Source organism: Acanthisitta chloris, unplaced genomic scaffold (assembly GCF_000695815.1).
Source record: "Acanthisitta chloris isolate BGI_N310 unplaced genomic scaffold, ASM69581v1 scaffold14682, whole genome shotgun sequence".
In the NCBI taxonomy this organism is placed as follows: Eukaryota; Metazoa; Chordata; class Aves; order Passeriformes; family Acanthisittidae; genus Acanthisitta; species Acanthisitta chloris.
In genome coordinates this window covers 1-15,213 of record NW_008660176.1, presented here as the reverse complement: position 1 = coordinate 15,213, position 15,213 = coordinate 1, and the positions used below count along the sequence as shown (strand labels likewise).

Genomic DNA, 15,213 nt, shown 5'->3' with positions numbered 1-15,213 from the left:
TCAGCTTTGGCTGCTCCATCCCTGGGAGTGTTCCAGGCCAGGTTGGATGGGGCTTGGAGCAACCTGGGCTGTTGGAAGGTGTCCCTGCCCATTGCAGGGGGTGGGATGAGATGTGCTTTAAGGTCCTTCCAACCCAAACCAGTCTGGGATTCTATGAACTTTGTGGCTCCACATTGGCCAAATGCCCTGAGCAGCTCCCCAGGCCCTGCAGCAATGCTCAGCTCTATCCTCCTCTGACGTCTCAGCCTTTTCCTCCTGCTGAGACCAATTGCCTGTGGTCAGTACATCCTGTATCTGCAGTTCTCCAGTTGCCTATAAGAACTGGGAAAAAGAGATTGGAAATTCATTCTGAGGATGATAATATTGAAAAAATAAAAATGTTTTATTTATTAAACTTTGATCTATGACGTTGGCACCTCTGACAGTCTGAAAGGCATTTCAAATTTCACTAGCAAGTTTCTGAAGATAAGATACATACAGTCAGTGTAGGCTTAGCCCACATTGAAAAGAGTTTTTAGCCAATATTGAGAGAAATATTATGAAAGAAATTTATCAATTTCTAAGACATTGCATTATAAAAAGTTTTTAATATGTAAGCCAAAAATCAAACTCAAGGATAATATTGGGAGGGACTGGGCAGCATTTTCTGCAGCATCACAGCCCCTTTGGTAGTGCTGTCTGTGATGCACATCACTGCACAGAGCATCTCCTGAGGGAGCTCAGGGGAAGATGTAGCTCATAAGGAAGAAAAGGTGCTAAAGCAGCCAAGCAGCAACTCCCAGGGTCACTGGCAAAGCACATTTAAACACTAGTGGTGAGTCCAACTGGAAGAAAATTGTTTTAGCCAATCCAAGAGAGATAAAACACTTTGCTTTATGTACACCCAGCCCAAACTGAAATGTCTCATTGTGTTTTCCAAGTGGAAACATGGAGAGTTTATGAACTCCAAAATCATGAACAGAATACATGATTTTAGTGGAAAGGTTTTGTTAACAGTTGTGGTTAGAAGTGTATTTTAACCAGAAATTCCCTCTCATCTGTAATCACAACACATTCTTTCATACCCCCAGCCTAATGGGTAGGTATTTTTAACATTAATTATTGTGTTCCTAGTCAGCTTTGATTCATGATTTACTCAGGCAAAATTTCAAGGGCTGCATAATTAAATCTGTGGTTGAGGGGAGCAAAGTGCCATTAACTGGAGAAATGGTTTAAAAGGTTATGGTAACAAAATCTTTAGGCATTAAGGAATATCCTAAGATTAGGAAATGCCTAAAAGTATTCTTTGCTGTCCTGAGCAATCCACACAGTAACTGGTTGCATTTTTTACTTCTCCCAGTATTAGTCCCTGATTCACTAATATGAATTTTATTTGATTCTACATGAATTGTCTGGTTTTCTTTCTAGCCATAGGCAGGAGTTTGTTGGTTTCTTCATCCAAGCCAAACCAGTGGAGTTACTCAGGGAACTACAATATTACAAGCTTAGAGGACCTGAAAACTGAGTATAGTGCCAGGACCCTTCAAAGAATTAGGAATATTCTGTAGACAGAACATAGGGATGGGAAGTAATTGTAAAAGAGTGAATTAACAGCAATGTTTGTTCTATGTCTGCAAGTCAGGAGTGATTTACAGAGCAATTTTCTTAATGGATTCAGAAGGATTTTAAGATGCAAACAGTGAGCAAGGCTCCAGATAAGGAGTTGGCCTCATAAATGGATAGTTTTTTCCTTGTGGAATAAATATTTGTTATCATAAAGGCTCATTTTTTTACCCGTTTGGACTAGTCATGCCATGCTTGTGCTGGAGATGTGCTGTGTCTGCCCTGATTCATGCAACTCCATAATTAACTGCCCCAAACACTGGAGGAAGCAGAGGACATCATTTTTGCCCTGTTTATGCTTTTCCATCTCTTCTGCAATTCCTTGTGTGGTTGCAACTGCACCATATCCTCCCAGCCAGGCAGCTGGAATGAAACTGTGCTCAGTTTTAAGGTGACATTCCTCTTGTGCCATAAATAAGCTCCAAAGCTCTCCCCTACACACAGCAGAGCAACAGGAGAGGAGGAGCTGTCACATATGCCCATGTTCAGTTGCTGTGGGAACTTGCAGCAAGCAAGAGTCAGATAAATTTAGTTGGACAAGCAGATGACACATTCCCTCCAGTTGCTGCTGCTTTGGCTCTGAAAGCCCTAAATGCTGTCCCTAGAGGGACCAGCCTGCTTGGATGCTTTACTCCCATTCCCTACAGCAGACTTGATGTGCCCTGGCAGTGGCTCCTCATGTTCCTCACTGGTTTGAGTCTGATAACGAGCTTGCAGCAAGCTCCACATTTTCCTGATTGGGTTTTTTTTTTGTGCTTTATATATTTTCTGATTTATTTTTTTTTTGCTTTGAGTGCCTTTCCCTGTAGGAAGAAGAAAGTATGGAGTCATTGCTCCTGAACCTCCTGCTCTTGACTTGTTAGCAACCAGAGCCAGTGGGTGGCTGTGTGTTTTAGTCTTTTGGCAATCACCTTCGCTGCTTGTGTCAATGTTAAGGATGCAGCTCATTTCTAGCTGCTGAGAAATTGGAGCCTGTAATGTCAGGGGCTGTTTTTAGGAAGGGATTTTAGCAAAATAGGCTTAGTTAATATGTGCATTGCTTGATTTCTGCAGGTTCTCAGTGGTGTATCTCCCTGGCAGCACCTTTAGTTAGGCCTGAGTGATGTACAGTGGAAGCTTTAGCACCTCAGAGATAATTTAAAGGCTGATTTTTGTTCTTGGTGTAACTGAAACACAACTGAAAAAACCCTCCTGAAGTGACACATCTTGTGTCAGAGCTAGAAGGTTCTGAGTGTCTTCTCTGCACTGGGATGAGGCCCAGCCCTGCATACTCAGCCTTCCTCACCACATCCAGACTGATGTAGGAGATTATATGTTAGTCTGGATGGGCTGAGCACTGAAGGACAGGCTGTGTCCATGAAAAGCCACGTGTAACCTGGTCTAGTGGAAGGTGTCCCTGCCAGGCAGGGATGGGGTAGGACTAGCTGATCTTCAAGTTCTATTCCAACCCCTTAACATTCTGTGATTCTATGAAAGTTTTCTGATTATTTACCTTAGGAAGTCACTGCAGGGAGACTGAGGCTTTGTGTCCCTGGTAATGGAGCACAGAATGGTGCATGGGGAGTAGGTAGTTGAGCTCTTGGGCTGTAGACAAACTGAAGGCTTCAGTCCAACTTCTTATGGCTGGTTATCACTCAGTGCTGCCAGCTCACTCTGCCTGCTCAAAGCAAAGAGCAGAAGCAGGTCCCCACCCTGGGGATTTTCATTATGGAGTGAGAAATGTTCCCTAAGAACAAAGGTGTTTGGTGGCAGCATTTGGGGAGCTCAGACAAGGACATACCTGTCCCTAAGCTGCCCTTGTTTCCCTATGTGCTAAAGAGGAGGTGCAGTTTTGTAGCCCAGTTGGGTTTAGCAGAGCTGAAATTTGGAGCATGGCAGAGCAAAGGACCAATCCATTCAAGAGGGTGTGCAGGATACCCCGGGATGCCCATCCCAGGCAGCTCCATCCCTCTGTTCCCATCTCTGCTGGCTGTGAAGAGCTGCAAATGTAAAGCATGTGTGTTCTCATGGGAAATCCTTGCCCAGAGCAGCAGGTCTGGGCAGTTGGAGGCTTTGCCCATTGCTCATCAGTTCCTTCTAAAGCCAAGTAAATGGGTGATGGCATTTTAATCTTTCATGATGCTGAACCAAAAAGAAGTGTCAAGTTTCTCCCACTGGGATGAGGCTGTGTCAAGGCTCAGCTTGGGAGGTGCTCTCCCTCCTGAGGAGTTTGGTCTCCCTTGGATGTGGGATTTTTGGGGAGTGGAGCTCTAAGCTATGTCCTCAGGCTCTTCTGGTGTTGTTTATATTTGGAACTATAATTTTTGCCACTCATTCTGCTGTGGGTGCAAAAGGAGCACTTGGCTGCTGGGAAATCAGTCTAGAATGTGCCTCTTGGGAATGGGGAGTGTAGATGTTTAGTTTTGGTGATTAGCTCAGCTTGCTGTGATCTCTGGATTAAATCAGCTTCCTTCACATCTGCCTGGGTGCCCTCAACCCATCTGTAGTGAGGGTTTAAGTAGGTTTTCACCTCTAGCAGAACCAGGCAGCAGCACCTTTGGTAAAGAACTGATTCTCAGTGACACAAAGCCTTTCCGACAGCTCCCACTGTGCTACATGAGCACCTCTGAACATCACCTCCCTGGGGTCTGTGCATGGTGACAGACCCAGACAGCCCAAATCAGCACAGACACATGCAAAAGCTGCTTTTTTCCACCATCACAGGAGCCCAGAAAGTGTGTAAGGAAGGTGCATCTACCTCCTGTGGGTTGTATGTGCCTCACCAGAGGTTGGTGAGCCCCATGTGGCCCCTCCAGCCACAGAGGTCAGACTGATGTGTGGCACATAGAGATGTCTGAGCAGAGTGGTGGAAGGAAAATGGCTTTCCTGTCTTTGTTAGAAGAAGATTCATTAAGGAAACTTAATTCACTTCATTAAGTGCGTGATCTTCCACCAGGCTAAATCCAGAACTCCGCCCTGGAAGACAGTGGGTTTACTTTGATTTTATGTAAATCAGAATTGGACTTGAAATCTTTTGGAGGAAAGGAAAGAGCCTTCCCTTTCTGCTCTGCCTGGGTAGGTGACTCTTTTCCATGTGGTTGTCAGAAACCAAGTGCTGTGCTGAAAAATCAGAGCATTAAGACAATGCCAGTGGAGGGATCCTCGTTGTGACAGGTGACACAGAGCAAGTGTCTCCAGGGAATAAAGCTCCTCTCATCCCATCTGCATGTAGGGCTGTGGGGAAGGGCCTAGAGGGGCCATATGAGGAGCAGCTGAGATCATTTGGCTTGTTCAACCTGGAGAAGAGAAGACTGAGGGAGACCTCATTGATCTGCAGCTTCCTCCCGACAGGCAGTGCAGGGGCAACTCTGAACTCTGCTCTCTGGTAACCAGTGACAGGAGCCAAGGGAACAGCATGCCAGGAGGGTTTAGGTTGGATATTAGGCAAAGGTTCTTCCCCCAGAGGTGTTTGGGCACTGAACAGCTCCTCAGGGCAGTGGGCACAGCCCCAAGGCTGACAGAGCTCCAGGAGTGTTTGGCCAATGCTCTCAGGCACAGGGTGCATTGGTAGGGTGTCTGTGCAGGGACAGGAGTTGGGCTGATGATCCTTGTGGGTCTCTTCCAGCTCAGAGTATTTTGTGAGTCTATGTGTGACAGTCCCACTCCTTGGGGTCTTTTCATGGTGCACAAAACAGTTTTCCTTTCTGACTTGTACTTTTCCAGACTCCAGTGATGCCTGGGCTGGCTGGTCCATCCTCACCTTGGAAGGATGCCATGGAATGGCATCACCTGTTGAATGAGCAGTGGCTCACCTGTTCCATGAGCCAACAGGGCAGTGCAGCTGGAAGCAACTGCTTGGGCTGGCTGTAAGGGGAAGGGGCTGGAGGGAGGGCACTCAGGCTTGGATCCTCAGGGGCAGATTTCATTTCCCCCTCGCTCCTCCTGCCAACCTAACCTCTCTTGCTCACTGCTAATTTGCTCATCCAGATGTTTCCAGGTGGGAGAAAGATGCTGTTAATTGTGGGCAGCTTTGCTTAATAGCTGGCTGGGGTATGTGATTTTTGTGTGCTGAGATTTTAACCCTTCAGACTATAGAAATCAAGATAACTCCTTTCCAGAGCGCTGGTTTCATCGTGCCTTACGTGTGTGTGGGCAAACTAACACGGATGACCCTGCTGGCTTTTCCCTGCTCATGTTCTCTGCCAGCCATTCTCCATTCCTATAATTTCTTTGGTTCAACCCTCTAATTCCTCATGTCAGCTGAAAAAATTCCTCTTTATATTTGGTTGCTCTTTAGGGAATTGGTGCTAAGTTGGACACTAACTTTCCACCTTCCTCCCCTCCTTAGCAAGCAGCAGAATTCCTCCAAATCCAAGTCAGTTTGGGAGCAGAGGACCAGCCAGATCCGGATGCACAACTTCCGAGCCAGCTGTGAGGCTCTGTACAACGAGCTGGACCCAGAGGAGAGGGTTCGCTACGCTACCACCCTCCACATCAGACCTGACATGAAGACTCACTTGGATCGGCCGCTGGTGGTAGAGCCAAGGAGCGAAGGGAGGAACAACATCAACAAGCTGAGCCCTGCGGATGCACAGGAGGTGGAACACCCCAAAGTCAGCTCTACTGATGGGGCAGAAGCTCCACGGAAGCACCACCGGCACCGGGATAAAGAAAAACAGGGAGAGCAGGAGAAGGGAGATGGAACCAAGGATGAGAACGGGGAAACCGGCGTCAGCAATAAGGAGGAGAGGCACAGGCAGCACAGGAGCCGCAGCAAGGAGGTGGAAGGGGTGAGTAAGGAAGGGAAGAGTGAGCGTAACAGGGGCCAGGAAGGAGGGAAGAGGCACCAACAGGGGCCAGGAAGGGGGGAAGAGGCACCACCGCCGTGGCTCGATGGAGGAGGGTGGTGAGAAGGAGCACCGCAGGCACCGCACCCACCGGCACTCCACCGAGCGCCAGGGCAAGGAGGGCAACGGCACAGCCAACGGCGCCAGGAGCGAGCGGCGTTCCCGACACCGCGGGGGATCGAGGTCTGGGAACAGGGAAGGAGAGCCTGGCTCCAAAGGGGAGAATGGAGAAGAGCCCCACAGACGGCACAGGCTGAGGAACAGGGCACTGTCGACGTACGAGTCGGTGGAGAAGGAGAACGGGGAGAAGGAGGGAGAGGCTGGAGAGAAGGAGCATCGCAATCATCAGCCCAAGTGAGTGAGAGCTGTGTGAGACTTAGCCCTGGCTCGGCTCAGGGGCACAAGACCCCAGGCAGGTCAGATGTTTAGGTCAAGAACACATGTGGTATGAGGAAGGGCTGAGGGACTTGGGGTTGGTTAACCTTGAGAAGAGGCTCAGGGGTGACCTCATGGCTCTCTGTGACTCCCTGACAGGGGTTGGATAGAGAGCCCAAGTGAGTGAGAGCTGTGTGAGACTTAGCCCTGGCTCGGCTCAGGGGCACAAGACCCCAGGCAGGTCAGATGTTTAGGTCAAGAACACATGTGGTATGAGGAAGGGCTGAGGGACTTGGGGTTGGTTAACCTTGAGAAGAGGCTCAGGGGTGACCTCATGGCTCTCTGTGACTCCCTGACAGGGGTTGGATAGAGATGTGGGATGCCTGCCATGGCATGGCTGCAGGGAGAGGACTCGAGGGAATGGCCTTGAGCTGAGCCAGGGGAGAGTCAGAGGAGATGTTAGGAAAAATGTTTTTCCTGTCAGGGTGTTCAGGCACTGGAATGGATTGCCCAAGGAGGTGGTGGAGTCACCATCCCTGGAGGTGTTTAAGAGGCATCTGGAACTGCCACTAGAGGTTATAGTTTAGGAGTTACAGCAGTGACTGGTTAATGGTTGGACTCCATCATCTTAGATGTCTCCTTGAACCTTGATTTCAGGGAATTATTCCCCTCCCTGTGGCATTTCCTGTTGTCCTTCTGCTCACAGCAGATCCCACCAAACCCTGCAGATCTATTTTGCTTAAATCAGTAATGACAGAGGCTCCCAAAGCTGATTTCAGTCCATGAAGACCTATAGAACAGCTCAGGTTTAAGGCAGGAAATATCCTTGATGTAAATACCCACAGGTCCTGTAGGACATAAAGTGCAGCAGAGAATTTTGCAGCCTCTGAAGGAAGTTTCTGAGGGACATGATTTTAAATTACATCCAGGCTTGCTCAGAGCCCTTAGGTTTGCTTTTTTATCCTGATGAGCCTGTCAGCTGCATCACCAGTTGTTCCAGCACGTGGCTGCTGCCATTAAGAACAACGATGTCCCCCATTTGGTTTAATTCTTATGGAAGTCAAGTGAGAAAAATAGTCCTCATGAAGCATTTGGAGTAGTTAATAAAGAAGGATAGATTGCCTTTTCAGCTTTATTAGTCTGATGGAAAAGAAATTGCACTGGGATTCTTTAGAATAGAGTTCATGTCACCGTGGAGAGCTGTGAGTGGCACTGAGATAATAATTTTCCTGTCTATATTATCTTCCTTTCAGATGAATTTCAAAACACTTTGCATGCTCTTTAGTTTGCTCATGTGCACAAGCTCACTTTCCTCCTCACTGAAGCAGAGCTGCTGCTGCAGAGGAAAGCAGGAGCCATTTAGCTGCTGACAGCAATGTTACAGAGTGGTTTAGGACTGGAAAAGAGAAGCACCAGATTTAAATAAGGCCTCGGGAGAGCATTAAGAAGCAGAGTGTCAGACTTCATTCAGAACCAGCTGATGCTGGAGAGCTAATGGCACTGTTACATGCAAGTGCCACATGGTCTTTGCTTATGAGGCTCATTGAGTTGGATAAAGTGATGTTCAGTGGCACAGTTCCTCTTAGTGTTGTGCTTGGATCTTGGCTCAGAAGGTCTCAGAGGAAAAGACCCTATACTTTGCTCTCAATGAGTTGTCCAACAGGCTGTGACTTCTCCAAAGGGTTTCCATAAAGAAGATAGTCTGTGAAACCTATCAGGAGGTGCAGTGTTGGGGTACATTGATCCTCTGAGTCCTTCTTGGGCCATAGTTAACAAAATGCCCTTTTCTGCCTTAGGGAGAATCAGTGTGAGATCGAGGCCAGTGGAAGTGTGAGTGTCCCTGTGCACACCCTTCCCAGCACCTACCTGCAGAAAGTGCCAGAGCAGCCAGAAGATGCTGACAACCAGAAGAACGTGACGAGGATGATTCAGCCACCTCTGGACAAAACCACCACTGTGAACATCCCTGTCACCATCACTGCCCCACCAGGGGAAACCACTGTCATACCAAGTGAGTGCCTTTGGCTATCTGCTTTTTACTTCTATGGAATTGCCAGGAAAGACCTAATTTTCCAAGGAGGTAACACCACACACTGGGTGATGGAGGTTCTTTGGGTGATGGGGGCTCTCCTGGCCACTGGCATCCTCACAAGAGCTAGACAGGAGAACATATTGATCCAGGCTCTACCTGAAGGTACCCAAATGGGTTCCTGGGTCAGTTGGTGGCTCTGGAAAACACCACATGAAGTTCCATGATGGCTCACCCAGAGCATATCTGTGTATCTTTGTGTAAGGGAAAGATGAAGCAAGAAAACCAGCAGAATGTGGTAACTAAGGGCAGCAAAATAAGCAACTTGTGCAGCAAACCAGTCATACCTTGTTGTGAGCACAATTTCCTCTGCTTTATCACTCCCCTCTGCTGCTGTACTGTAAGCTCCTACTCCAACAGTGCTGGGTTGTGGTTCCTCTGATGCCTCAGGGGTCTGACTGGCCACAGACCCCCCAGCAAAGGACAGGGGGGCAGTGCCATTGCACCCAGGCCCACAGGATGGATTCACACTTCTTGGCTTGTTCTCTGACCCCAGTGTGGAGCAGCAGGTCCTCCTGGGCACACAGCTATCACAGCATCCATCTGGGATCCTGCTACTTTGGCTTCCTGCAGGCTGTGTGATTCCAGAGCTTGTTGCAATCCTCAGCATCTCACTTTGAGCAGATCCACCCTAGCCTGTCCTTCTCCAGAACTCTCTGCCTTGGGTCTATCAGGGTAGATGTACAGTTTTCTAGATGATGGCAAGATCCTTGTGCCTGTGGTCTGCCCTGAGGCCTCCCAGCCACCAGCCTGATCTGACCAGCATGGGGCTGATCCCTGGTAGTGTAGGCATAGTCTGGAGGAGTCCTGAGAGCTGGGGGTGCCAAGGTGAAATCCAAGGGGTCCACATTAGCCTGCAGGCTGTCAGGGCTCTGCTATGCAAGAGCCACTGCCAAAAGCTGTTAGAGTCTGAATGTGCTTTTTCACTGTTGTCAGCCACAAGATGTCTTTTCTTTTTTCCCTTCTGACATAGTTTAACCCCAGCTAGCAACCAAGAACCACACAGCCACTCACACACTCCCCCACCAATGGAATAGGAGAGAGAATCCGAAGGGTAAAAGCTAGAAAAGCTCATGGGTTGAGATAAAGACAGTTTAATAGAGAAAGCAAAAGCTGCACACACAAGCAAAGCAAAACAAGGAATGAATTCACTGCTTCCCACAGGCAGGAGGTGTTCAGCACCTCCAGGAGAGCAGGGACCATCACACGTAACAGTTCCATCACTCCAGATGTCCCCCCTTCCCCCTTCTTCTTCCCACCTTGTATACTGACCATGATGTCCTATGGTATGGAATATCCCTTTGGTCAGTTTGGGTCACCTGTCCCAGCTGTGTCTCCTCCCAGTCTCCCCTGCACCCCCAACTCCTTTGCCAGTGTGGAAAGCAGCAAAGGCCTTGGCTCTCTGTGAGCTCTGCTCAGCAACAAAAAAAACATCTCTGCATTATCAACCCTGTGTTCTGCACAAATCCTAAACACAACCCCATACTAGCCACTGTGAAGAAAGTTACCTCCACTTCAACCCAAACCAACTCCTTCTATTTTTCCTTAAATGGTAAATTTTACTATATTGCAATGCTGAGCTCCTGTCGATCACAATTTATCAGCCTTTCCCTTTCCTGGCCATTTCCTCTCTTTCTCACTTGAGATACAATAAGGAGTTTATTGAACATGTCACTCACACACAAAGAAATGTCATTTTCTTGCAAACTGAAATAAAAAGTAATAAAATCCCTGTACCTCACACATGCTGGGTGGGTGAGGCTTTTGGAGTCTGGGTCCTGGGGATTCATAGACAAGTCTATATCTTTGGCTAAGAAGAGAATTTGCAGCATAAAATGTTTCCCAGTTCATAGATTGGAAATGATCTGAAGTAAATTGTCCCATAAATCCACTGCAAGTAAACTTAGGATGAAAACTGGAGAATTTCCAACCTTTGGGAGTAAAGTTTGGAATAAACTTAGAGAAGGAGAACATGTAAGTTAAAAAACTGATGTGAGATGGAGCTTAACACCTTTACACATGGGGAGCTCTGCCAAAACTGAAATGCATACACACAGATCTAAGGAGTCCAAGAAGCTTTCAGGTCTCTTTTCCTAATGCTGGGAAGTTCAGCAGTTTTAGCCCCTAAATTATTAAAACTCATCTATTAATTTGCTCTTCTTTATATTCTAAACCCAACTGTGCTCCTGATCTATGGGAGAGTATACAGAATTATGGGGTGGGTCAGATTTCCTCTCCTTTTTCCCCTTTCCAAGCTCCCTAGCTGATCCTTCCTCCCTAATAATTTGTGCTCTTTGGAATGGGATTTCCAGTTTGGCAGCTCTTGTATAAATAAGTGTATGGTTTCTTTGTTTGGCTGCACTGAGCATCTTCATTTCCTGACAGTTTCTGCTCTATTGCTCATCAGCACAGCAGTTAAGGGGTAGAACCACCCTGTGTATCACTGCAGTCAGTAGCAGCGATAATAATCAAATGATTGTTCATCACATTTAATCAACACATCCAAAGGCTGTTTGCTGTCCCAGCTGCACTGTTTACATATCCAGCTGTTGCAGGCAGCCTGCTGGGGGAAGACTGTGGATACATGTTTAACTCTCTCCTTTCTGCTTCCTTCAATGCAGTGAACAACGTGGAATTTGAAAGCAAAACAGAGGAGAAGAAAGATGTCGATGACTTGACAAAAAATGGGCCTAAACCAATCTTGCCTTACAGTTCCATGTTCATCCTCAGTCCTACCAATCCGTAAGTCCTTATGGTACCACTTAGGGGTTCCAGGGACTTCCAGCATGGGTGACAGTGTTCACAGCCAGGTTGGCTAAAGCATTGAGCAACCTGTTCTGGTGGGAATTATCCCTAGCCAGGGCAGGGGGTTAGGACTGGATGAGCTCTGAGGTCCATTCCAACCCCTAAAATTCTGTGATTCTATGATTCAGAGCAATAACATTAGCTCAATCTTCATCTCTGCCAGTCAAACACATTGGGAAATTGAATAAAAGCTTATGTAGGCTGCAGGCCAAATGCTGCTGTTCAACTGGGGGGAAAATTGCCAGGACAGGGAATAGAGGATGCTTCAAGCAGCCCTAACTGCCCTGCTGATTCTCAGGTGGACAGTTCCTTGCTCACATAGATCACTAAAGGAACTGTAGTTCCTTTTGTTGGGAACTACACTGACAGGACAAGGAGAAATGGAGAGAAATTGAAAGAAGGAAATGTAGATTAGATCTTAGGCTGAAGTTTTTCCCTGTGAGGGTGGTGAGACACTGTCCCAGGTTGCCCAGGGAGGCTGTGGCTGCCCCAGCCCTGGCAGTGTTCACAGCCAGGTTGGCTAAAGCCTTGAGCAACCTGCTCTGGTGGGAGGTGTCCCTGCCCAGGGCAGGGGGTTGGGGCTGGGTGAGCTCTAAGCTCCATTCCACCCCCTGAACATACTATGACACTATGACACTACGGGGTGGGACTATGGACTCTCACTTGGAGAAGCTATCAGGAGTAGCAGGTTGGGGACTAGTTTGATGCCAGCAACTTCTTGCAGGTTCCTCAGTTTGGAATTCCTGTTGTTTCAATACCAGTACCCCCTGGCATCACTGAAAACTTTGAACTTCTGGGAAAACCTGACTATTTTCCATTTGCCAAGGCTGAGAGTACAGCCTGAGGGATCTGCTGGGATTAGGGCATTTCTTCCACTTCAGGCATCTCTGCCTCCTGGGGAGCTTTGTACTCAGAGCCTCTAAATACTGAATATGTTGCTCTGGAGGGCTAGAAGGACTAGAGGGGGAGCAGCAGGGGTTGTAATAATTGTAGCATGAAGGGCTGTGAGTCATTTTAAACAGCAACTTAGTGCAAGGGAGGGCGTTTGAAACTTCTGCCAACCTGGAGATTGCCAAGTAGACTTGTAGATCCTTGAGGTTGTACTCTGCATGCTCAGACACCAGTGGAGAGCTCAGGCCCTTCCTCTAGCAGCTTGATTTAAGAGAAGAGTGAGTACTCCTATACGTCCTGCTACTCAGCACTGTGATACCTTGGCTGCCTGTGCAGTCTGTGGGACAGAAGGAGCTGCTCTGTGAACTCATCATATCAGAAGTGCCTCTGTGGTAGAAGCCATGGTGTGACACCCCTGGGCAGTTGGCAGGATAAAGAGATCATAGAATCACAGAACATCCTGAGTTGGGAATGTCCCAGCTAGAATCACAGAACATCCTGAGTTGGGAGTGTCCCAGCAGGATCATCAATCCAACTCCCATCCCTGCTCAGGACACCCCAACAATGCCCCCTGTGCCTGAGAGCATTGGCCAAACACTCCTGGAGCTCTGTCAGCCTTGGGGCTGGGAAGTCAGTTTTGAATTATGAAGGTTGGCCACTCTCTGGTGGATAAGCAAACAATATTTCCCTAATATTTAGTAGCTCAAATCTTTTTATTGTGAAACGACCACCAAAAATGAGCATTACCTGCAAAAGTGAGATGGTCCTGAGCTGAGGAGTGGGCTGGGCAGACAGAGAAGCAGCAAGACTTTTTTTGTTTCATGTCTGGTTGTTTTCTCTCACCTCATCCCACAGTTAGGACCTTCTGAGCCTCATAGTCCAGTATTTGCTATGTTGTTTCCATTGCTTTGGAGTTTCCTCCAGCACATACACACACACACTCTCACGCCCTCCTGGAAAAAGCTGTACTGAAAGACCATTGGAAATACAAAGTTCACTGAGACAGAAAAATATGTTATAACACACAGCCAAAGGGGAATAACAAGACAAAGACCAAACTCTAGGAATGTCAGCAACTTGTTTTTCTTCCTGTGGGCAAGATGCAGCCCCAGCTGGATCCCCTCAGGTGTTTTGGCTGGTTTTAACTTCTCCAGAGAGGTCTTTCTGCTTTCTGGGGTATGAAGCTTTTCACCACATCTATTGCTAACATCTCCCTTCCAAGTCCTGCTGGGGATGCATGACCTCAGTGCTGCCAGTGGGCAAAACAGTTCAGAGAAGCAGAAATGAGCTGCATTGCTTTACAAGTGCCACCACCCTCTTCTAGCAGACATGGATTGAAAGTGATTTCTCAAGCACCACTGGCACTTTACAAATGCTCCCACATCTCTCTGCTGGTTATGAATGATGAAGATCTAAAAATAGGACCTTGTTATTTCTTTGATGAATTGAGTTTGATGCCAGAATTACAGCTACAAATGTTATTGAGAATGTGGATTCACAGAGCCCATAGATGATAATCATCTGTCAGCTTGAGAACCAGAGTGAAAGGATCCACAAAAGCACTTCAGGTTATTTTCTATCAAATCAGTTTCCTTGGTGTTTGTAGCTCTTTTTCATTCTGAAACCATTAGCAATCCAAAGGAAAGGAATATGTAAGTAGATGTGAAAAATAAACTCTAACTGTTCAGATATTTGCTTAGAGAAAATGGGATATAGCGACTGAAGTAGATTCTCTGATAACAAGGTTGTTGGGAGGCAAATATATAATTTGATTCCCAAGTCCTTCATTCAGCTGACAAATCTGGTGCAAATGTAGAGCTCTCTGTGCAGTTAAGGATTTGTGAATTGTGGTCAGGGAGAGTTATTAGCTGAAATTTGTGAACAGTTTTGCACCGCTGAGAAATTGAAGCATTTGTCACTTTTCTTGGGCACCATTTGTGAATAAAAAGATTAGGTTCAAGTAATCAAATCTATTACTGTAAAGTATTTGTGCAGCTCCTAAAGCATATTGTAAAGTGCAGGCTGAGGTACTTGGCAAGAGAGAGATTGGTGGGAGGAATACTCAGAGCTAAAAGCCAGTTTCAGCTAAGAGTCTCAAAGTGCATTGCATGTATCTCAATTTTAAAGGGATTAGCTGATATTAAAAGGATTTCAAACCTTGTTTTGAGCTCACAGGACATTAGCCTTGGAGTTCAAAGAGAACAGGATGGGGGTGTATGTAAACATGATTTGTAGAATTGAGCCTGAATGCTTGAAAGCTTTCAATGACCTTTTGAGAGATGGAGAGAGGAAGAGAACTAGAAAAATGGTAGTGAAATAAATGATAGTGAGATTAATAGAGAGACAAACAGAGATAAATAGGTAGATGTCATTGCTTTGCAGAGAGGGTCGAGAGCAGTGCAGAGATGTTTAAATCTCTTACTTTGAATCTTACCACAGAACTGTTGCAAACTTGTAGAATTGAGTCTGAGTGCTTGACAGCTCTCAACGTCTTTTTGGTAGATGGAGAGATAGATAGATAGATAGATAGATAGATAGATAGATAGATAGATAGATAGATAAATAGCTAGGTAGATAGGTAGATAGATGGATAGATAAATAGATAAATAGATAGATGTTGTTGCT

General features: G+C 46.8%; 1 protein-coding gene across 1 annotated transcript in view; it reads left to right on the top strand.

Annotated features, from left to right (window-relative positions):
• Window positions 1-11,634, top strand: part of LOC103797510 (voltage-dependent N-type calcium channel subunit alpha-1B-like) — a gene marked incomplete at both ends in the record, with an annotated part of 89,028 nt that extends 77,394 nt beyond the window's left edge. Inside the window, 4 exons of the mRNA XM_009069729.1 lie at window positions 5,930-6,424; window positions 6,456-6,782; window positions 8,600-8,814; window positions 11,514-11,634. Of these exons, the coding sequence (XP_009067977.1) occupies window positions 5,930-6,424; window positions 6,456-6,782; window positions 8,600-8,814; window positions 11,514-11,634 (1,158 nt within the window). The remainder of the gene's footprint in view (window positions 1-5,929; window positions 6,425-6,455; window positions 6,783-8,599; window positions 8,815-11,513) is intronic.
• Window positions 11,635-15,213: the final 3,579 nt, after the last annotated feature.